The following is a 22,968-nucleotide window of genomic DNA, read 5'->3' as shown; positions in this document are numbered from 1 at the left end:
GCCAAGGAGACCCAGAACTGGAATTTTTTCCTGGAAAAACCCAATTTCTCCAGCACAGGAGGGGGAAATCCACGGGTGGGTGAGTGGAATAACAAATTCTCTCCAGCAAGTCAAAGGCACTTGGCAAGGGAATGAATTCCAGCCTTTCCTGGTGCTGCAGAGCTGGATGATGCCAGGGGCAGCTTTGAACAGCACCCAGGGGCTTTTTTTTTTTTTTTTTCCCTATTTTTTCCTTAAAGCTGAGAGCAAACTTTGTGCATTTTGGGCTTTTCTTGTGTTAAATACAGCATGAAATCGATTTGGGGCCAGGCACTGCAGATTTGGAGGTTTAGAGGGAAAATTTAACCTTCAGAGGGAAAATTTAAACCCAGCAGCTCTCCCCATGTGCAGGCAGCCACACCCCAATATTCTATAACACCCCCACATTTCTCTGTATTTCTGCATAGATTTAAAAATAGGAAATAAAAGAATTTGCTTTTTCCTGGGCTGCAGGTGAGGGCTCCTAATCCATCCAATTGCTCCCTAAATTACACAGAACCCCCAAATTATCCCAGCCCCCAAACCCCTCTGCTTCCAACTCTTCCCTTTCTGTAAATAAAGGGGGGAAAAAAGTAATTTAATTTTTTTAAAAAAGTGCTTTAATAAAAGCCATTCCTGGCAGGGGATGAAATTTTAATGCAGCTGAAGCTTTTTGCAAACAGCCTGAATAAGTCATCAGGCAGAGCCTTGGCTGGGATGGATCTGCCCCCAAGGAAATGAGAATTAAAAGGTAAAAAGCTGCTGGGAGCACCAGGCTGGGACTTGGGAAGGGCTGGCTGGGCTCTTCCAGCTTTAAATCCAATAAAGGAGGGATGGAGACAAATTTATTTTGTCTCCATTTAATGTATTTATTGTGTCCTGCAGACAGCTCTGGGTCTCCCCTAAAGGCAGAGTGAGGAATTCCATATTTAATTCATTCCATTTGCTGCCTGATTATTTTATTTCTAAAATACCCTTTGAATGTTCAGGCCACACAATAAAATATAAAAATCCCACCTGGGGTGTGTGTCCGCTCCTTCCAACCACCCCAAATTGAGGGCTCAGTGTTACAGAAAAATCTCTGAAGTCCAAGTGAAACAGAATTAGGAACTCACAAATAAAAAAATCTACAAAAACCCCTCTCTTCTCTCAGTTTCATGTGATCAGCAAAGCAAAAAAAAATAAATTTATCATCACTCTTTGTGGTGATGATAAACCCCACATTGATCTGGAGAATCCACCCCCTTGGCAAGAACAGACGTGTCATAGGAAACAATGGTGGTAATTTTTATTTTACAGCTTTATACAGGAAACCTCCAACTCTCTGCACCCCACTGAGTGTTAATAGCACACCTAAAAATGAATGTCAGGGCATCAACACTCCCCAAAATGCTGAGAACTGAGGAAAATGTACAAATTACTGAAAGCTACGACGTCACTACGAGGCAGGCATGGATTTTTTTTTTTTTTTTTTTACTTTATAGCACCGTCAAGAACAGGGTCTTTATTTGAAAACTACAGTGAGGAATAAAAAAGTAGTCAATGGTAAAATATCATCCAACCCAAAAAATCTCTAAACAACCAAAAAATAAAGTTCAACTACCCCTCTCTTCTCGCCCATGATTTATAATGTTATAAGTACTGTACAATTCTGTTTCTGTAATAATAACAATAATAATAATAACAACATTATTATTATTAAAATGCCTGATATTTAGTGGCACGAGTAAAAAAATTAAAATAAATTAAGAAGCAGAGGCCAATCACCAGACAGGAAGCTTCAGCCATGGGCAATGAGCAACACTGGGGCTCTGGAGCTGCCAGGGCAGGAGGAGGAATCACTTGGTTGGCATCTTCTCTGCCAGGTGCTTCTGCTGGCTCTCAGCATGCCTGGGGACAGGGCAGGGTCACACCAAGGGACAAGGAAAACCTGCAAAACCCAGCCCAGCCACCCCAGCAGCCAGCTGGGAATTGGGATTTCTATGGGGAACACAAAGGTTTTCTGGATTGCTCCTCCCTGGCAGGAGGGTGGGGAAAGGTCAGGGAGTCACTTGGGGAAGAGATTTTAAATTCCCTTCCCTGTGAGAAAGGAGAAGGAGAAGGAGAAGGAGAAGGAGAAGGAGAAGGAGAAGGAGAAGGAGAAGGAGAAGGAGAAGGAGAAGGAGAAGGAGAAGGAGAAGGAGAAGGAGAAGGAGAAGGAAAGGAAAGGAAAGGAAAGGAAAGGAAAGGAAAGGAAAGGAAAGGAAAGGAAAGGAAAGGAAAGGGAGAAAGGAGAAGAAAGGAGAAAGGAGAAAGGAGAAGAAAGGAAAAAGGAGAAAGGAAAAAGGAGAAAGGAAAAAAGGAGAAAGGAAAAAAGAAAAGACAGAAGAAAGGGAAAAAAGAAAGAGGAGAGGAGAGTTTGGGGGAAACACCTTTAGCCCCAAACAACAGAGGGGTGGTGGGGACAGCCAGTGCCCCCCAGCATTCCCAAAAATAAAATTCCATTGCTGAGACTGCCAGGGAGGAAGCAGAAGCAAGGAGGAGCAGCCAGGACGTGTTGGTGGCACTGACTGAGCCCCAGCTCCCATCCCAAACTCCCCCATCACCACCTGATCCTTATTTTTTTTCCCCAAGCTCTAATCCTCAGTTTGGAATCCCAATCCTGGTGAGCTGCCTTTCATCCCCAGTCTTTACATTTCTGAGTGAAATATTCAGAATATTCCAGAACATTTTATATTTCTGGAGCCCACCCCTAATTATCCCACACAAAAATCCTCCTGAGCCTTGCTGCCAGGAGATGGAGCCCTTAGGGGAACCTGCCCACATCCTGCAAGGCTGTTTGTTTAATCAGTTATTAAATATTAATATTTAAATTATTATAAAATTTTCCCCTTTGTCCAGCCCTCCTGGTGGCAAAGACAAATTTTGGAAACTTCCAGATTCCAACCCCTAGCCAATATCCTGCATGGTAAAACCTTTAACCCCAAAATCAAAGCTGAAAAAAAAAAATATAAAAATAAAAAAGAAAGACCTGGTGAGATCCTCAATGTCCACCAGCATGGCATCCTGCTCTGTGTGCAGCTCATCCCTGATCAGCAGCAGCTGCACCAGCTCCTCGTTCAAGCCTGCCCAGGGAGAAACGGGCTGAGAAATTTGGGGTCCCCACAAGTGCCACACCCCCAGGGCTCTGAAATCCCTGCAGGGATGGGGCTCCCCTGCCCATGGAGAATAATTCTGTTTCATGGAAGGAGGCAGAGCCCAGCAGAATGAAGAATTGCCACTCACTTTCTATCTGGGAGTGCAGGTCATTGACAATCACCTGCAGCTGCCCGATGGTCATGTCCCTCAGGTCGGTGGGTTTCAGACTCCTCTTCATCAGGCACTCACTGATATGAGGCAAATGTGGCAGCTGGAAAGAAACAGTCAAGATTTTATTCTTGCCTTCCAATATTTTATTGTTTCCTTCCAATATTTTATTGTTTCCTTGCAATATTTTATTGTCTCACTCCAAATTTTTGCTGTTTCCTTCCAGTATTTTGTTGTTTCCTTCTAATATTTTATTGTTTCCTTTCATTATTTTATTGTTGCCTTCCAGTATTTTATTGTTGCCTTCCAAAATTTTATTGTTTCCTTCAAACATTTTACTGTTTCTTTCCAGTATTTTACTGTTTCATTCCAAAATTTTACTGCTTCCTTCCAATATCTTGTTGTTTGCTTCTAGTATTTTATTGTTTCTTCCAATATTTTACTGTTGCCTTCCAAAATTTTACTGTTGCCTTTCAATATTTTACCATTTTGTTCCATTATTTTACTGTTTCCTTCCATTATTTTACTGTTGCCTTCCAATATTTTACTGTTTCCTTCCAATATTTTATTGTTGCCTTCCAGTATATTATTCTTGCCTTCCAGTATATTATTCTTGCCTTCCAATATTTTATTGTTTCCTTCCAATATTTTACTGTTTCCTTCCAATATTTTATTGTTTCCTTCCAAAATTTTACTGTTACCTTTCAATATTTTACTGTCTCCTTCCATTATTTTACTGTTTCCTTCCAATATTGTTGCCTTCCAATACTTTATTGTTGCCTTCCAAAATTTAATTTCCTTCAAACATTTTACTGTTTCCTTCCAATATTTTACTGTTTCATTCTAAAACTTTACTGCTTCCTTCCAATATTTTATTGTTTCCTTCCAGTATTTTACTGTTGCCTTCAAAAATTCTATTGTTTCCTTCCAATATTTTACTGTTGCCTTCAAAAATTCTATTGTTTCCTTCCAATATTTTATTGTTTCGTTCCAATATTTTATTGTTTCATTCCAATTTTTTGCTGTTTCCTTCCATTTATTTTACTGTTTCCTTCCAAAATTTTATTGTTTCCTTTAAACATTTTACTGTTTCCTTCCAATATTTTACTGTTTCATTCTAAAACTTTACTGCTTCCTTCCAATATTTTATTGTTGACTTCCAATATTTCACTGTTTCCTCCCAACATTTCACTGTTTCCTCCCAACATTCCACTGTTTCCTCCCAACATTTCACTTTTTCCTTCCAACATTTCACTGTTTCCTTCCATTATTTCACTGTTTCCTCCCAACATTTCACTGTTTCCTTCCAACATTCCACTGTTTCCTCCCAACATTTCACTGTTTCCTTCCAACATTTCACTGTTTCCTTCCATTATTCCACTGTTTCCTCCCAACATTTCCCTGTTTCCTCCCAACATTTCACTGTTTCCTTCCATTATTTCACTGTTTCATTCCTTTATTCCACTGTTTCCTCCCAACATTTCATTGTTTCCTCCCCATATTTCTCTGTCACCCCGGGTCACCCCCAGCCCCACTCACCAGATCTGCCACTGGTGACTTCTTCCTGTTCTGCTTCTCCACCTCCACCTGCATCTTGGCCATGGGCTTGGCCATGGCCAGGGCCATCTTGGCCTCAGCCTGGAGCTTCTTCTGCCTGCTCAGGAAATCCATGTCCTCCAGGGACTCTGACTCCTCCTCTGTCGTGTCCCTGTCCGAGTAGGACGAGCTCTGCTTGCTCTGGGGAAGCAAAAAACCCACAGCACAGTTGGATCCAGTCCTGTCATTTTTATTTTTTAATACAGAAACTGTGAAAGGCATGGATTTATTTATTTATTTTTTTATCTTAAAAAATCAGTTGTTCCCAGCTAGGATTCCTTGGTTTTAAAGGGAAAAAGGAGCTCAGATCAGTGAAAGGTGAAACTGGAGGGAAACACTCAGGGCTGTGGTGTGAAATCCAAAAAGGAATGTTGGATCCAGACTGGGAAAGAAGGAAGGGAAGAGGGAAAGAGGGAAAGAGGGAAAGAGGGAAAGAGGGAAAGAGGGAAAGAGGAAAGAGGGAAAGAGGGAAAGAGGGAAAGAGGGAAAGAGGGAAAGAGGGAAAGAGGGAAAGAGGGAAAGAGGGAAAGGAAAGGAAAGGAAAGGAAAGGAAAGGAAAGGAAAGGAAAGGAAAGGAAAGGAAAGGAAAGGAAAGGAAAGGAAAGGAAAGGAAAGGAAAGGAAAGGAAAGGAAAGGAAAGGAAAGGAAAGGAAAGGAAAGGAAAGGGAAAGGAAAGGAAAATTAGAAAGTAAAAAAGAAAAAAGGGTTGCTGGTTTAGCAGGATCAGCCCCCTGGAGCCCAGACCCACCATGGGTGACACAGGTGTGTCCAGGCTGGTCTCTGTCTTGCTGTCATCACCATCACTGTCCTTGTCACTGCCACTGTCGTTGACAAAGCAGATCTGCAGGTTCATCCCACTCTGCAACCTGGGGACAGGGACAGTGGCACTGGGGCTGGCAGTGCCACCAGCCCAGCAGGCACTGGCAGCTCAGTGCCACACAGACACAGGGACACACAAGGGCTTCTACCACCATCTGCTGACCAACTGCAGAACCAACCCTTTCTTTTTTTCCATTATTTTTTTATTTCACATTCTTTTTTATTTTCCATTATTTTTCCCATTATTTTTTATTTTCCGTTATTTTTCCCATTTTTTTTTATTTTCCATTATTTTTTCCCATTATTTTTCCCCACTATTTTTTTATTTTCCGTTATTTTCCCCATTTTTTCCAATTTTTCCCATTATTTTTTATTTTCTATTATTTTTTCCCATTTTTTCCCATTATTTTTTATTTTCCATTATTTTGTTCCCATTATTTTTTAGGGATTTTTCCATTATTTTTTATCATCATTGCTTCACAATATCATTATTGTTTTTTGCTTATTTGGCCCTGATCACATTAAATAAAATCCATAAAACGCAATAAAATATACAGAACTGGATATATGGAATAGAATTATATAGTGTTACTATAAGAAATTGTTTTCAAATAGAGAATAAAAAAATTAAAGAGAAAATGTATAAAGATATAAATAACATATATAATAATACATGTTTTGTCAGTGGTGGAAATCATTCATTCAGTGCTGGTATCCTGCAACACAAGATTTCATTCTGGTGTTTTCCAGACCCCCTGCTCACTGCTGGACTGGGATTGATTAACCCACATTTCCCTCCCCAGGAATGATTTTTCTCTGATTTTCAGGGAATCTCAGTGCAGGCTGAAGGGAAAAGCCCAGGTGAGAGATCCCAGTCCATCCCTCACATCCTGCTATTCCTCATTTTCCATTTATTCCTGTAGAGTTTATTAGCTACTATCACCCCACAATAAATAGGATTAATAATGGAAGTGAAGGAATGGCAGGGAAGCTGTGGCTGCCCCATCCCTGGAATTGTTCCAGGCCAGGCTGGACAAGGTTTGGAACAATTTTGGGTGGTGGAAGAACCTCTGAAGGTCCTTTCACCCCAAGCACTCCATGATCCTCCTCTGTCAATACATATTAAAAACATGGGAATAACGTCCTGTAAATGTTCCTGTGGGTCCTGGAGCAGGAAGACTTTTCCTGGATTATAAATATTAACAAGCACCAAACCCTTCAGGCACAGCTGGCAGTTTCTGGGGGCACAGCTGCCAGACCCTGATGAGCTGCATTAATTAGAGCTGTGCTCTAATTACCAGACAGCAGCTCCTGGCTCAGCTGTAACTACACACAGCAGAGCTGTTTTCCCTTCCAAAGGATCCTCAGCTCCATTTAATTCCACAACTGCACCTCTCCCCTGGAACAGGATTCCTCCTGCATTTCTGCCTCCCTCTCCTCTCTGCTCCCCCCCATGGCACAGGCAGAGCTTCACTCCCAGCATGGGAGGTGCTGATGCCTCCCCAGTGCTGTGGCTCCCCCCAGCTGAACACAAACAGGATTTCCTGGAGTGCATTTGGGGCAAAATCCTTCAAAATCCAAGGGAGGAGCCCAGGTGCAGCTGCAGGGTTGGAAGGAGCTCGTGGATGTGGAAGCCACATTAAAGCTTGTTTTATCCATCCTCTGGTGCTTCTTTATAATTTTTCCAATCATTAATAACAATTGCAGAATCATGGAGGTTGGAATTCCCAAAAGGTTTGGGTTGGGAGGGATCTTAAAGCTCATTCTGTTCTCTCTCTGCCATGGCAAGGACACCTTTCACTGTCCCAAATCCCAATATCCAACCTGGCCTGGGACACTGCCAGGGATCCAGGGGCAGCCACAGCTGTTCCAAATCCTAAATGAAAAAACCTAAAGGAAATCTAACTCAGAAAACTTCACTCATCTCCTTTAACCCCTCAACACCCAAACACCTCCCTGCCCAGCATTATCATTTCAAATATTTACACAACACACAAATGTTGTTCCACACATGGCAAACCCAGGAATGTGGCTGGAAAGCAAAGTGTGAGGGATGCTGTGGGATGTCCCAGGGCCACTCCTCCCACCCTGCAGCTGCCCTGGGCCCTGGGCTGGGCCTTACCGGGAGGACAGGCTGGGCTTGCCGCTCCTGCTGCAGCTGGTGTAGAGCCCGGGGCCATCGTCAAAGAAACTGCCCAGAGCCAACTTCTGCCTGATGGACTCACGCTCATTCTTCTGGGCCTGCAGGGAGGGACAGGTCAGCAGCTGGGGAGGGACAGGTCAGCAGCTGGGGAGGGACAGGTCAGCAGCTGGGGAGGGACAGGTCAGCAGCTGGGGAGGGATGGCAGGGATGGGGATCTGGGGAGGGATGGCAGGATGGGGATCTGGGGAGGGATGGCAGGGATCAACATCTGGGGAGGGATGGCAGGGATCAACATCTGGGGAGGGATGGCAGGGATGGGGATCTGGGGAGGGGCAGCAGGGTCAGCATCTGGGGAGGGATGGCAGGGATGAACATCTGGGGAGGGACAGGGAGAGATGAATATCTGGGAAGGGACAGCAGGATCAGCATTTGAGAAGGGACAGGGAGGGATCAATATCTGGGATGTGCCAGGAGGGGATGAAGATCTGGGAAGAGAATGAAGGGATGAGGCTCTGGAAAGGGGCAGAGAGGGATGAGACCCTGGGATGTGCCAGGGCACAGGACCAAGCTCAGCATCCCCCAAACATTCCACACCTGGAGCACCCACAGAGCACATCCCACTGAGGATCCCCAGTTCCATCCCTCCCCATGGATCAGCCTGTCTGGGTTGGGAAGGACCTCAAGGGTCCCCTCATCCCAACCCAAACTCCCTGATGGATCCTCCTGTATTCCCAATATCTGCTCCACATCCACACAGCCACCCCATCAGCATCTTCCACTTCCCTGAGCAGCCCCCAGCCCCACAGAAATCCCTCTGCTGCCAGCATGCTCACTGTCATCAAATCATCCCTGGGTTTAAAATGTATTTATAAATATAAATATAAATATAAATATAAATATAAATATAAATATAAATATAAATATAAATATAAATATAAATATAAATATAAATATAAATATAAATATAAACTCAAACAACTCTAAATAATAATGATGAATATAATATAATATAATATAATATAATATAATATAATATAATATAATATAATATAATATAATATAATATAATATAATATAATATAATATAATATAATATAATATAATATAATATAAATATACCTACAAATATGCATATAAATATACATACACATACATATAGATATAAAAAATATAAATGAGTATGGGAATTTTAAAATAGCAATCAACAAAACGATTTGCAATGAATCCCTGATCAATAACTGTAATCAATGTGCAATAAATGCAAATCTCAGCTCTAATTCAAAATCTCCCCCAGTGTCTGTCAGGAATGGGTCAATGCCAGCACTGACAATAAATTCAGGAAGTTTTTGATGGAAGGAACACTTGGAAAACCTCAAACTCAAATTTTAATTATAAAATTACACTTAAAACCCAATCCAGAAAACACAACAAAAGGAAGCAGAGCAGGCAGGGCTGAGCTGCTCCCAGGGGGTTAATTCATGGAATTGTGCTTCCCACATCCCATCTCAGGAAAAATAAAAAACCTTTTTGCAAAATAAAGTGTGACAAAATGCAAATTATTCACCTAAAATCAGTAATGATTTAATTCCAGCTCCAAAGCTGATTATACACATTATTACCTCACCCATTAAATTGTCAATCCCTTACCAAAATACTTCATTTAGAACCTAACTCCTTCTATTTCAAATCCCTCAAATAATAAAAATAAACCCCATGACACCAAGAGGTACAGAGTTTTTGGGCTGAGCTCCAGATTTCAGATTTGTGTTTTTAAGTCTCAATAATCAATTAAAATCACATGGACACAGATTTAGGATCAAAAACTGCCAGCCCTGCTGAGGAGGGCAGAAAAGGGGAAAAAAAAAAAAAAAGGAAAAATGAGTGAAAAAAATTTTTTAAAAATTATTTTCCTGCCCATCTCAGGTGCCCTTGGCTGTGCCACTGCATCAATATTCCATCAAATGCTGGAAATTTCCCCTTTCCCAGCTCACATGATCCTCTCCCACATCTTCCCATCTAAATCTGATTTTCCTTGTGCTCCAGCCAAAATCCAGCACCCACAGCACATCCCCACTCCTCCATGGCCACAAAAACTGCTTTTCCCATTAAACCCAGGCAGAATTGGACATTTCTGACACATCTGTCTCTCCAGATTTTTAATTTTCATTTTTGTTAATTTTGTTTGAATTCTGCTGTGTCCCACTGCTCCCAGGCTGACATCTGTACATTTAATCAACGTGCAATTTGTTTTCTCCACCAGGTCATTACTGAGGATTCTCAATAATTCATCTCTGAGTGGGAATATCCCATTTTCCAAGCCAGGCCCAGGCTAATGATCATAAAGAAATCCAGAGTCCTATTTGTTATTGTAAAATGGGGAGCAGTAACTCAGAAATAAAATACACCTGAGGGAGCTGGACTTAAAGCTTTGGATAAATTACCTGACAGCTGCACTCAAAATCCAGAGCTGGGTATGGGAAAATAAAAATGGAGAAGGGAAGCAGCAAGGCAGGTTTTGGGAATCAAATATTCTGATTTGGTATAGAAGGAATAATGGGTCAAATCCTCAAAATGCAAAGGTGATTCCAAGGAAAACACAACTTAAATGTGTATTTTGGCACTGGCTCAGAAAATGAAAGTTTCTGCTCTGTGCAGGGCTGAGGACAACTCAGCTCTCACAAGGGTTTTAAACAAAGAGCTGTTCTGATTAGAGAACAGAACAATCCAGGGTGGGTGTGTTCCTGTTCCCCTGCAGGGAGGGCAGAACACGAACTGCCAGAGGGGCTGGGGCTGCTCCAGAAACCTGGGATGGTTTGGGATGGAGGGGACCTTCAAAATCCCAGTATCCCATCCCATTATCCCATTACCTTATCCCATTATCCCATCCCATCCCAGTATCCCATTATCCCATCCCATCCATGGCAGGAACACCTCCCACTGTCCCAGTCCCATCCAACCTGGCCTGGGACACTTCCAGGGATTCCCAGCTTCTCTGGGAATTCCATCCCAGCCAGAATTCCCAATTCCCAAAATCCCACCCATCCCTGCCTGTGGCAGTGGGAATTCATTCCCTGTGTCCTGTCCCTCCATCCCTGTCCCCAGTCCCTCCCCAGCTCCCCTGGAGCCCCCTCAGGTCCTGGCAGGTCTCTGAGCTCTCCCTGGATCCTTCTCCTCTCCAGGGGAGCATTCCCAGATTTCCCAGCCTGGCACAGCCCTGCAGGACACTGGGACACACTGGGACAGACTGGGACAGCCAGAAGGAACATTGGGACAGACTGAGACAGACTGGGACACACTGGGACACACTGGGAGAGCCAGCAGGAGCACTGGGACACACTGGAACAGACTGGGACACCAAGCAGGAACACTGGGACACACCGGGACAGCCAGCAAGAACACTGGGACACACTGGAACAGACTGGGACACTCTGGGACACACTGGGACACACTGGGCCAGCCAGCAGGAACATTGGGACACACTGGGACACACTGGGACAGACTGGGACACACTGGCACACACTGGGACACACTGGCACACACTGGGACACTCTGGGACACACTGGGACACACTGGGACAGACTGGGACACACTGGGCCAGCCAGCAGGAACACTGGGACAGACTGGGACAGACTGGGACACCCAGCAGGAACACTGGGACAGACTGGGACACACTGGGACACACTGGGACAGACTGGGACACCGGCCCAGGCCAGCAGGTTATTTTTGCCAGGCTGGCACTCCCAGCCCCACAGCAGGACTCTATTTAAAGCCCCAGAGCCACGTCTCAGCCCCGGGGCTATTCTGGGATTTACAAACAGCACAGAACCACAGAAAATGTGGCTTCACCTCCTTTTTTCTTCCTGGGCTAAACCCAAACCCGAGTCAAACTTTTTCAGCCACGTCACAAAACGCCTTAAAATTCCAGGTGGGAGAGCACCTTTGGAAACTCCTCCTGCTGTTTCATCACCAGGAGGTACCGAGCAGGGAGGGAGGTTTGTCCCTTTAACCCGGGAATTCTCCCAAATCCCCGGGCGGGGTGCGGGCAGCACTCCCGCCTGCCGGCACACAAAGGCTCCTTTCTGTCCCTTTCTGTCCCTTTTTTGTCCCTTTACCTTTTTATAGCTCCCCTCCCCGGGCGGCGGGGCCGCTTTCCCGATGACGTCACCCATTCCATGGCCGCGCTCGCGGCTCATCTCCCGCGCTCCCGGTGCCGCTCCCGGTGCCGCTCCCGGTGCCGCTCCCGGTGCCGCTCCCGGTGCCGCTCCCGGTGCCGGTGCCGCCGGGACATCGCAGCCCTGCCCCGCGATGGGAGCGCTCCGACAGCCGGGATGCGGCTCCGGCACCGCTTCCCAAATAAAGGCAGCGAGCCGGGAACCGCGTCCGGCTGCGGCTAAAAATAACCCCAGGGCAGCGGCTGCACAAGGGCAGGAAAAATCCCGGGGCTGATGTCAAAATCCCGGTGTCTGATGTCAAAATCCCGGGATCTGATACCAAAATCCCGGGGCTGATATCAAAATCCTGGTGTCTGATGTCAAAATCCCGGGATCTGATACCAAAATCCCGGGGCTGATATCAAAATCCTGGGGGCTGGTATCAAAATCCCGGGGTCTGATACCAAAATCCCGGGGCTGATATCAAAATCCTGGGGGCTGGTATCAAAATCCCGGGGTCTGATATCAAAATCCTGGTGTCTGATATCAAAATCCCGGGATCTGATACCAAAATCCCGGGGCTGATGTCAAAATCCTGGGGGCTGGTATCAAAATCCCGGGATCTGATACCAAAATCCCGGGGCTGATATCAAAATCCCGGGGCTGATATCAAAATCCTGGGGGCTGGTATCAAAATCCCGGGGTCTGATATCAAAATCCTGGTGTCTGATGTCAAAATCCCGGGATCTGATACCAAAATCCCGGGATCTGATACCAAAATCCCGGGGCTGATATCAAAATCCTGGGCGCTGGTATCAAAATTTCAGTGTCTGATATCAAAATCCTGGTGTCTGATGTCAAAATCCCGGGATCTGATATCAAAATCCTGGTGTCTGATATCAAAATCCTGGTGTCTGATATCAAAATCCCAGAGTCTGATATCAAAATCTCGGGGGCTGATATCAAAATCCCGGGGTCTGATATCAAAATCCCGAGCTCTGATATCAAAATCCCAGAGTCTGATATCAAAATCTCGGGGGCTGATATCAAAATCCCAGTGTCTGATATCGAAATCTCAGTGTCTGATATCAAAATCTCAGTGTCTGATATCAAAATCCTGGTGTCTGATATCTAATCCCAGGGTCTGATATCAAAATCCCAGGGGCTGATATCAAAATCCCAGTGTCTGATATCAAAATCCCAATGTCTGATATCTAATCCCAGTGTCTGATATTTTAATATTTAATATTTAAATATTACTAAATAATTATTGCTAAAATACTCAACTAAAATAATTTTACTTGTGCTGTGATGTTTAATGAGACATCCAAGCCATGCTGACGTCATTCCACCCCAAATGCCAATTCCAGGTAAATTCCCAGCTCCAACAACAGATCCCAGCATGAACCCACTCTGAATTTTCAGGGCAAAACCAGCACTAGCAAATGTTTAATTCCATTCTTGTCCCTGGATGGTGATTAGCAACTGTAATTCCCAAATGAAACAAAGTCATTCTCGGGATATTTCCTTATTTTCAGTTCCCCTCCGCCGCTGACTCATTGTGTCCTTTCCTGCTGTTGCTAAATCCACTTCCTCTCCCAGCTGGGGATGGGTCCTGACACGATAAATCCCAAATAAATAAATAAATCACAGCCCCCGTGGCTGGGACTGAGCCTGGGATTTGTCACCTCAGGATTTGTGACAATCCTGCACCACCCATCAGGGATGTCCCTAAGGAGAGGAAGTGGCACAACCCTAAAAATAGAAATATAAATGAATATATCCCCCCCTTGCCAACCAGTTTTTAGGATGTTTTATCCCCCATCCCAGCTCTCACCTCTGCCCTGCCCTCCTGGGATGCCCCAGGACTCTGCAGAGGGGAATTCCCTGAGCTGATCCCACTGATTCTCCAGGGAAAATCCTACATCCTATTCCAGTCCATGGAAAAACCCCAAACCTGGCTCAGAAACCCCTGGAACCATGGCACACCTGGGGCACATCTGGGGCCCTCCTCAGAGCCAGGACCTGCTCCCTTGGAATGGAAAAGGGAGGAAAATCCCATTTCAGTCTGGGATATCAAAAGGGAAATGAGTTTTGAGTTTCAGCCCCTTCCCCACAGCCACCACTGTCCCTCTGCTTGGAACATCCCAAAAAAAAAAGGGCACCAGAGCCCCAGGAATGCAGATCCCACTGCCCCTCTCCAGCAGCCAGAGGGGGAAGAGCCTGATTTCCTTTTTCCAGCAGAAAGGGAAAGCTCAGAGCAGCAAAATCTGGAGCTGGAGGGTCCCTGGGTGTTAAAATCTTCCCTGAGCCACGTGAGGAAATAGGGCAGAACGAGTTTGGGGTGCTTGGAACACACCCCAGGACAAGAAAGCAGCAAAATTCCCCTTTCCTGAGCATAAAAGCATTTCTGGAGTCAGTGAAACCCCCGGGGCTGGGCTGGGCTCCAGAGGGGCAGGAATTCCCCCTTTCCTGCTGGGATCAGCTCCCAGACATCCCAAGGAGCAGAGGAACCCCCTGAATTCCCAGCAGAGCTCGAGAAAAACCCTCCAAGCTTTCCCAGCTCCAAAATCATGGGCATGGAGCACTCAGGGGATTGAGGGAAATTCCAGGATCTTGGAATCTCAAGTTGCCAGAACTGTCAGGGAGAGATTCCTTAAAAAAGGATGGGGTGACAGGACAAGGGGAAATGGTTTATACTGGATGAGAGCTGGGCTGGATGGGATTTTGGGAAGGAATTCCTGGCTGGGATGGAATTCCCAGAGAAGCTGTGGCTGCCCCTGGATCCCTGGAAGTGTCCAAGGCCAGGCTGGACAGGGCTTGGAGGAACCTGGGGTGGTGGGAGGTGTCCCTGGGATGGGTTTTTAGGTTCCTTTCAATCCAAATGATTCTGTCATTCTGTGTTTCCATCCCACAAAACTTTCATTCCATGGCAAGTGCTGGAACAAACCTTCCCCCCAGTCCCTTCCCAGCACAAAGCACCTGCAAGTCCATAAAATTCAAGTGAAACTCATCCCTCTGGGGATACTTCCCTGAGCTTTCAGCACACTCCAAGCACTTGGCAGAGAATTTTTTTGGGATTTCTGTCTGAAGAAGCCTCCCAAAGGCTCTGTTGGACTGTCTGGCTGGGGGATGTGGGGCAGGAGCCCCCTCAGCTGTGCCAGCCTGGAGCATTCTCCATGGGCAGGAGGCCAGGCCAGCAGCTCTCCAGCTTTTCCACACTGCATTTTCATGGAATTCCAGCTTTTCCCCACTGCATTTTCATGGAATTCCAGCTTTTCCCCAAGGCCTGTCCATTGGAGCTCTATTTTGCCACCAGAATTTGCACTGATTTAAAAAAAAAAAGCTGATTTCTGGAACCTCCAAACCCCTTCCTGAGATCAAACCAAAGTCTCCAATTCTTTTAATTTATTTAATGATCACTTTGCACTGCAAGCTTGTGAATTTTATGGATTGATTCTGGGGCTCACTGGGATCCTGGGAGGGCATCCAGCCTTGCCTGGTTCATTCCTGGCTTTCCAGCCTGATCCAAAGTGGCACCAGCACCTTTCTGGTTTACCAAAAACAGCCAAAAGAAAAAATCAATCCCAGCACCTGGGCACATCCCACATCCCAGAAAAACCCACCACACTCCCTGCCCCACTCAGAGATGGTTTGCAGCCAATAAAATCTCTTTTCTGCTCAGATCTCTTTTCTCATTTTAATTTTCCTGGCACGTGTGGAGCCTGGAAGCATCTCCAGAGCGACCCTGGTGCCAGCAGATAGCTCAGCCCTGCCTGCTGCCAGAACATGGAGCCAAATCCTGTTCCCAGGGGCAACTGGGCACTGGGTGCCCCTCAATTCCCTGCTTTTCATCAGAAACTTAAAAATCCACCACTTAGACACATCACCCACTTGCACAGGGATGGTAAAAAACACGGATTAAACCAGGAACAGGCTGAGGAGCCCAGCAGTGCCCCACAGATCTGCCTTTTCCTGCTGAAAATACAGATTTACACAACAAACTGAAGGCCTGGCTGAGGCTGAGGGCCAGCAAAGCCCAGCTGAAGCACACAGCAGAATGAAACCTTTATTTCTGGGCTAAAGCCTGGATTTGCACGCTGGGTTTTTATTCCATGTGGGCTCAGGAGCTCACAAAGCATCACCCAGTGGGCACCAGCCAAGGTTTTCCTGGTCAGAGTGCAGGAGGAACTATGGAGCCCTAAATAAAATGTTTGATACAGCAAAATAAATTGGAATAAAAAAGAAAAGAAGCAGAATTAAGAGAGAAATCCACAGTACAGAGAGTGGCAGCGCCCAGCCTGATTCCAGGATGCATCCATGGAAAACATGGCAGGTGCTGCATGGAAAATGCAGCTTCAAATCAGGGAATTCACCTGACTCAGCCACATCCAAAGGGCAGCAGAGCCCAGGGCCACCTGCACTGGCAGCTCAGCTCTGGGATTCAGGGATTTGAGCAGGGAATGGAACATGACAGGAATGTCCTGCCATTCCCAGCTCCTCCCTGCCATGGACTCGCTGGCCCAGCCATGACCTGGGCATGTCACAGTTTTTCTGCTGGAATTCTTCAAAACAAATCTTTTTTTTTTAAAGTTTTGCCAAGTGCTGACTTGTTCCTCTCTTTGATTTCTTTTTTGCTCCTTTAACAGCTCCCAAAATAAAGGGGTGTGAGGAGGGAGCAGAGCAGATGAAACACTGACACCCCCTCCCCCTGGCAGCCAAAATCCCATCACTGCAGCTTCCAGTGTGATCCCAGAGCCCGGGACTGCCATCCACAAAAGGATTAAAACTCTCGGGTTTGAGGGCTTGGGAGGGGGCTGGGGTTGATCCTAATCTCTGCAGTGCTCTAGGAAGGTTTGGAAACAGATTTAAATTAAAAAGATGTTTCCCTGGATGTTTTTTTCCCTAGGATTTGCGTGATTTCTGGCTGGTTTCCCTCTAATATTTCTGGGTTTGGAGGAGAGGAATGGAGCCATAAACAAGCAGGGAAAGGCAGCAGCGCTGTCGCAGTAACACCCAGGGATTTTGGCCAGGCTTGTGCTGCAGCATCATCACCATCATCACCATCATCACCACCATCATCATCATCATCCCACCCCCCGGAGCTGCTCAGCCGGGAAACAATGCCCAACCTTTAACCCCTGCGTTCCTGAGAGCGCTGGGAAAACATCCGCTGCTCCCAAACAATGGCACCATTTATCCCGGCTGTCCGGAGCAACAGGCTCCGAGCTGCAGGCAAATCAAAAGGCTGGAAGGGACAAAAAAACCAAAAAAAACCCACAAAAAAACAACCACAAAAAAATCCAGGATATTTTTTTCCCCAAAGAGATTAAAAATGGAAATTCACTCCCAGAATTGCCAGACTGAAAACACTCCGTGAAAAATCAGTTCAGCTCCTCTCTGCTTCGTATCTTCTCCCCCCGAGAATTATTTTGCATCTGAGATGTTTCGCTGGGAAACAAGGCCTGAAGTTGGAATTAAACACGGGAATGGAGGAAGAACAAGGATGGGGAGCTGGTCTGGGCCAGGCCCTGCTTGCTGAGAGTCCAGTTCTGGGAATGTTTGGGAATTGGGATTTTCCAAAACACCCTCACTGCACGTAGGCAAAGGCATCTCTCAGCATCGCCGTGCCAGGGGGACAGATGCTGGTGCATTTAATGATCCGCCGGTGCCATCCAGACCCTAAATGAACCATCGAGACCCTAATTGTGCCATCGAGACCCTAAATGAGCCATCGAGACCCTAATTGTGCCACTGAGCCCCTAATTGTGCCATCGAGACCCTAAATGAGCCATCGAGCCCCTAATCGTGCTATCGAGACCCTAATTGTGCCATTGAGCCCCTAATTGTGCCATCGAGACCCTAAATGAACCATCGAGTCCCTAAATGAGCCATCGAGTCCCTAACCATGTCACTGAACCCCTAATCGTGCTATCGAGACCCTTAATCGTGTCATCCAGTCCCTAATCGTGCCATCGAGCCCCTAAATGAGCCATCGAGTCTCTAAATGAGCCATCCAGACCCTAATCGTGCTATCGAGCCCCTAATCGTGCTATCGAGCCCCTAATTGTGCCATCCAGTCCCTAATCGTGCCATCGAGCCCCTAATCGTGCCATCGAGCCCCTAATCGCGCTATCGAGACCCTAAAAGTGCCATCGACCCCCGTGAGCCGCTCCCGGTGCAGGTGCACCCCCAGCACCCATCCTCTCTCCAGAGGAAATTAAACCACGAGCCCAGCCCAGCTCTCAAGCTCCCCCCTAAAATAATCTAAATAATCTAAAATAATCCCCAAACACGGGGACCCCCAGGGATGGGATGCACGCTCACAAACACCCCCATCCCTGCGGAGCCAGAGCAGAGCCGCAGCCTGTGAATCACCGCCCTGCGCTCGCAGAAATGCTCTGAACAACACATCCCTGAAAAACACCGTGAAAAACACAGCCCAGCGCTGCGGGACGGCGATCCCGAGGATCTCCCGGTTCCAGGGAGAGGTTTTATCCCGGCAGGAGGGCGCTGGGATGGGGGCAGAGGGATGGGGTCAGAGGGATGGGGGCAGCGGGATGGGGGCAGAGGGATGGGGGCAGAGGGATGGGGGCAGAGGGATGGGGGCAGAGGGATGGGGGCAGCGGGATGGGGGCAGAGGGATGGGGTCAGAGGGATGGGGGCAGCGGGATGGGGGCAGCGGGATGGGGGCAGAGGGATGGGGGCAGAGGGATGGGGGCAGAGCATCCCCGGCCCCGCTGCCCCTCCGAGCATCGCATGGCGAGCACAAAAGCCCCGGGGCTGCTCTGCCTGCCGAGCCGGGGCGATGCTCGGTGTGAACCCCGGGATGCTCAGTGAGAACCCCGGGATGCTCGGTGTGAACCCCGGGGTGCTCGGAGCAAACCCTGAGGTGCTCAGTGAGAACCCCGGGATGCTCGGAGCAACCACCGGGATGCTCGGAGCAATCACCGGGATGCTCGGAACAATCACCGGGATGCTCGGAGCAATCACCGGGGTGCTCGGTGCGGGCCCCAGGACGCTCGGAATGAATCCGGGGATGCTCAGAGCAAACCCTGAGGTGCTCAGTGAGAACCCCGGGATGCTCGGAACAATCACCGGGATGCTCGCAGCGAACCCCGCGATGCTCGGCCCGAACCCGATCGACGGCCCCGCGCTGTCGCAGCCCCGGGGGTCGCACGGAGCGGGGGTGGCCCGGGACCGAGCGGAGCTGCCCGGGGCCGGGGGCCAGGCCGCGCTCGCCCCCCCCTCACCTGGTAGGAGCAGTTTTCCTGGTGAACCATCTCGCCGCATCATCCGCCCCGCCGGCAGCGCCCGCAGCCGCCGCGGCCCCGGCGGGGGAGGAGGAGGATGGGGAGAGGAGGAGGAGGAGGATGGGGAGAGGAGGAGGAGGATGGGGAGAAGGCAGAGCAGCAGCAGCAGCAGCAGCAGCACAGGAGGAGGAGGAGGAGGAGGAGGAGGAGGAGGAGGAGGAGGAGGAGGAGGAGGAGGGAAGATGGATGCGGCCGCGCTGCTCCGCCTGCGCAGCCCCGGGAGCCGCCTCCTCCCGCTCCGGGCGGGGCCGCTGCGGCCTCACTCCCCTCCAGGAGCGGGGAAAAAACCCCTTAAACGCCCCCCTGGGCACCGGGAGGCTCCCCTGGACACCGAGAGGATCCCCTGGACACCGGGAGGATCCCCCAGAGCCGGCGATGCTCGGTCCAACCCCGCCCGGCCGGGGATGGAGCGCGGCCGCGGGCACCCCAAAGCAGCCAGCCCTGGAAGAAGAGCTCCGGACAGCTTCCCTGTGCTGCTGCCGCGGGAATCCCGCCCGGGAACCTCTGCCAGAGCCTGTGCCCTACATTCCCGGCTATTTTACCTCCCGCAGCCCCGGGATTGGGGCACGGGAAAAGCCCGGCTGGGATCCAGGCACTGACAGGTGGGATCAGCACGGGGAGCAGCTGCCCAGGGCAGTGCTGGAGTCACATCCCCGGAAAGGTTCTAAAATGAGTGGTGAGGCACTGGGGAATGTGCTTCAGTGAGCACTTGGGGGTTTTTCAACCTCAGCACGCACCCAAACAGCCTCATTTCCAAGAGTCTGGCCCGGCAGGGTGAGGACACACGAAGTGTCATCCTCAGTCCTTGTTTTGTCTGGCCACAGCTCATCCAAGGGGCACTAAAACAAGTGGGGTCACACCGGGCTCACACCATGCCCTGGGCAGGGAGCAGCAGAAATTCCCTTTCCTTTGGCAAACAGGGATTTATCCTGCCCCTAGGCCCAGCTGTTCAGGGATTCACATGACTGAAATCCAGAAACACTTGCTCAGGGCAGCTCGGATTTGATTCCCCCACACCAGATGTGCCTCAAGGAAAAAAAAAAAAAGAAAAAAAAAAAAAAAGGCCTTTGTAGGATCATCACCCTGCCCCAGCTTTCCCAGCTTCCCACCAGCACAGACAGGCTGGAGCAGCTGTGGGAGGATGGATGGAGAATCCCTGGAGTCCCTGTGCAGCTGGGGCACGGATGGAAAAACCCCCAGACCCTCCTCCCCAGTGCTCTCTCTCCCCTGCAGCAGTAGAGCTTTAATAAAAAAAAAAAAAAAAAAAAAAAAAAAAAAAGACACTTCATTTAAAAAGAAAAAAATTAATATATTCTGCATAAATTTTTAAGAGAGGGTGAAGTCATCCTTGGTTTTTCCTGAATCTGCAGAGAATCCCATTCAGGCAGACATCAAAATAAAAATTCATCCAAATAAACCATCCCCACTCTGCAATTTGCTGCCTAACCTTGGCCTGTTGGGAGGAGGATCTGTGGCAAGCTAAAAGCAGCTCCATGCATGACATAAACTCCAATTCCATTTATTCTGTGCATCACCAGGAAAACTCCCAATTCCCAATTGAACCAACAGCTTTTCCCTTTGGAAAAACGATCCCAAGAGAGCCAGGATCACCTGCTGCTCCCAGAAAAGCCAAAATTATCCTGGACCTGTGGAGCTGCTGCTCTGCTCCAGCTCCATTTGCATTCCCAGCAGAACGAGGTGGGCAGGCAGGTGATGATTAAAGCTGAGAGGGATTAAACCGAGGGAAAGGCTCCTGGCAGGTTTCCAGCTGGGTCAGTGGGAGGAGATGCTCTGGGATGAAGGAAGGATGAACACAGGCTGCTGCTTTCCATGGAGCCACAATCCAGGGGGAAGCTCCTGGGAGAGACACCCAGGGGTGTCTGCCCTGCCTGGTTTGAATTTATTAACGAGGCATCCCCTAATTGAAGGTGTCTGATAGCACTTGTGAGATTATCCAGACAAATTACACCAAAGCTTTTCCCAAAAACCAGTTTTGGATTAGGAATATGTGGATCAGAAATCCCTGGAGAAATCTCCAGAGGTTCTGAGACAACCCTGGGGTGAATCCTTCCCTTCAAACCCCTCCTGTGGGGTTGGGAAGGTGCTGCTCCTGTCCTGGGGCACCAGGAGTGAGCCAGGCCTGAATCCTGAATGTCCACAGGGAATTCAATCTCCAGGTTCAGGGACACAAAGAGGAAGAAAACTCAGCTTTGCCAGACTCTCAAATTCTTCTGGTGAAACAATGGAATTTCCTTATTTACTCCTCTACAGAAGGAGGAAACACCTGGTATAACAAATTCTGGGGGGAAGAGAGAATTTCTGCTCCTGTACTTGTATTTTTAGAATTATTTTTCTTAAGCTCCATCCCAAGCCAGGGGTGAGGTGGCAAAGCAGGGAATTAATTCCCAGGCATGCTGCATCCCCTGGCTGCCCCACTGCAAGGAAATCATTAACAGGGCAGAGGGAGGAGCACAGCGAGGTTATCACCTCTCCCATCCTCATTCCCACACCCTTCAAAGGGATAAAGCCGAGGGGAGGGACCCCTCCCTGGGTTATTGCTCACAGCAGAGCCACATCCAGCCCTTTTCCCGAGGTTTTTGGCATTCCCACTGCCCCACACATTTATTTTTACACACTGTGCTGATCCCCACCAGCTGCAAGGGTTTCATCCACAAACCCTTGGAATGGGAATGAAAAAAAGGCAGGAGCAGCAGGAGGGAGCCCAGCCATGGAATTCCTGCTGGAATATTTTCCTGCCCACAGCCATTCCCAGAGGGGCCTTATCAGCTGGGGAGGTTTATTTTCCAGGCTGGTGTTGGCCAACCCACTAATACAAAAACCACACTCAAATAGTGATTTTTGTTTGGTTTTTTGGTGTTGGATTTATTTTATTTTTTTTCAAATCCCAAAATAAATATGCAGCTGGAGCAGGTGAAAATCAGGGAGGGGTTCAAGACCTGGGGAGGTTTTGTCTCAGTTTTCAGAGAATTGCAGGATCCTGGAATGGTTTGGTTTGGAAGGAATTTAAATCCAGCTCCATCCACGGGGCAGGGACACCTTCCCCTATCCCAGATTGCTCCAAGCCCTGCCCAGGACATTTCCAGGGATCCAGGGGTGATGAATCCTTGGGAAAATCCAAGAATTCCCTCCTGATATCCCATCTAACCCTGCAGTGGGAATTCATTCCCTGTGTCCTGTCCCTCCATCCTTGTCCCCAGCCCCTCCCCAGCTCTCCCTCAGGCCCTGCAAGGGGCTCTGAGCTCTTTTTGGAGTTTTCCCTTCTCCAGGTGGACATTCCCATCTCTCCCAGCCTGGAGCAGCTCCAAGAACCCTGTGGGATGATGATCCCCAGGAAAACCCCCAGGGATGTCCTGCTGGGCTCCCCAGGCTTGGATGGAAGCAGGAATTACATCCAGCACCCCAGGATTTCAGCTCTATTTGCTGATGATTTCCTGGGACTGAGGGATTTAGCTCCTCTTTAATTCCAGCTAAAGCTTTCCCTGGGTTTAAATCCAGCAAGAAAAATAAAGGGAAAAGCGATTATTTTTAATCAGTTAATACTCGACATCTGCTTGGAGAGGGGAGAATTTGTTTGGATTACATCCATGGATAATGCTCTGCACTGTTCCCTTTTTATTGAAGG

The 22,968-nt window shown here is 48.0% G+C and overlaps 1 protein-coding gene across 5 annotated transcripts in view; it reads right to left on the bottom strand.

The window, feature by feature from the left end:
• Positions 1-1,284: 1,284 nt before the first annotated feature.
• Positions 1,285-22,968, bottom strand: part of SCHIP1 (schwannomin interacting protein 1) — a 78,978-nt gene continuing 57,294 nt past the window's right edge. For 3 of the 5 annotated variants that reach the window (XM_056498878.1, XM_056498879.1, XM_056498882.1), the window contains 6 exons: positions 7,841-7,959; positions 5,648-5,765; positions 4,843-5,040; positions 3,283-3,406; positions 3,029-3,122; positions 1,285-1,908 (listed from right to left, as the gene is read on the bottom strand). In XM_056498878.1, the coding sequence (XP_056354853.1) occupies positions 1,857-1,908; positions 3,029-3,122; positions 3,283-3,406; positions 4,843-5,040; positions 5,648-5,765; positions 7,841-7,959 (705 nt within the window). In that variant the 3' untranslated portion in view covers positions 1,285-1,856. Of the gene's footprint in view, positions 1,909-3,028; positions 3,123-3,282; positions 3,407-4,842; positions 5,041-5,647; positions 5,766-7,840; positions 7,960-11,973; positions 12,217-19,265; positions 19,570-22,968 lie in introns of those variants that run through there. The other 2 variants (XM_056498881.1, XM_056498880.1) reach the window with 2 other exon arrangements.

This window comes from Oenanthe melanoleuca, chromosome 9 (assembly GCF_029582105.1).
Source record: "Oenanthe melanoleuca isolate GR-GAL-2019-014 chromosome 9, OMel1.0, whole genome shotgun sequence".
Classification (NCBI taxonomy): domain Eukaryota; kingdom Metazoa; phylum Chordata; class Aves; order Passeriformes; family Muscicapidae; genus Oenanthe; species Oenanthe melanoleuca.
Note: the sequence above shows the minus strand (reverse complement) of the source record. Positions and strands in the feature narration are given on the sequence as shown.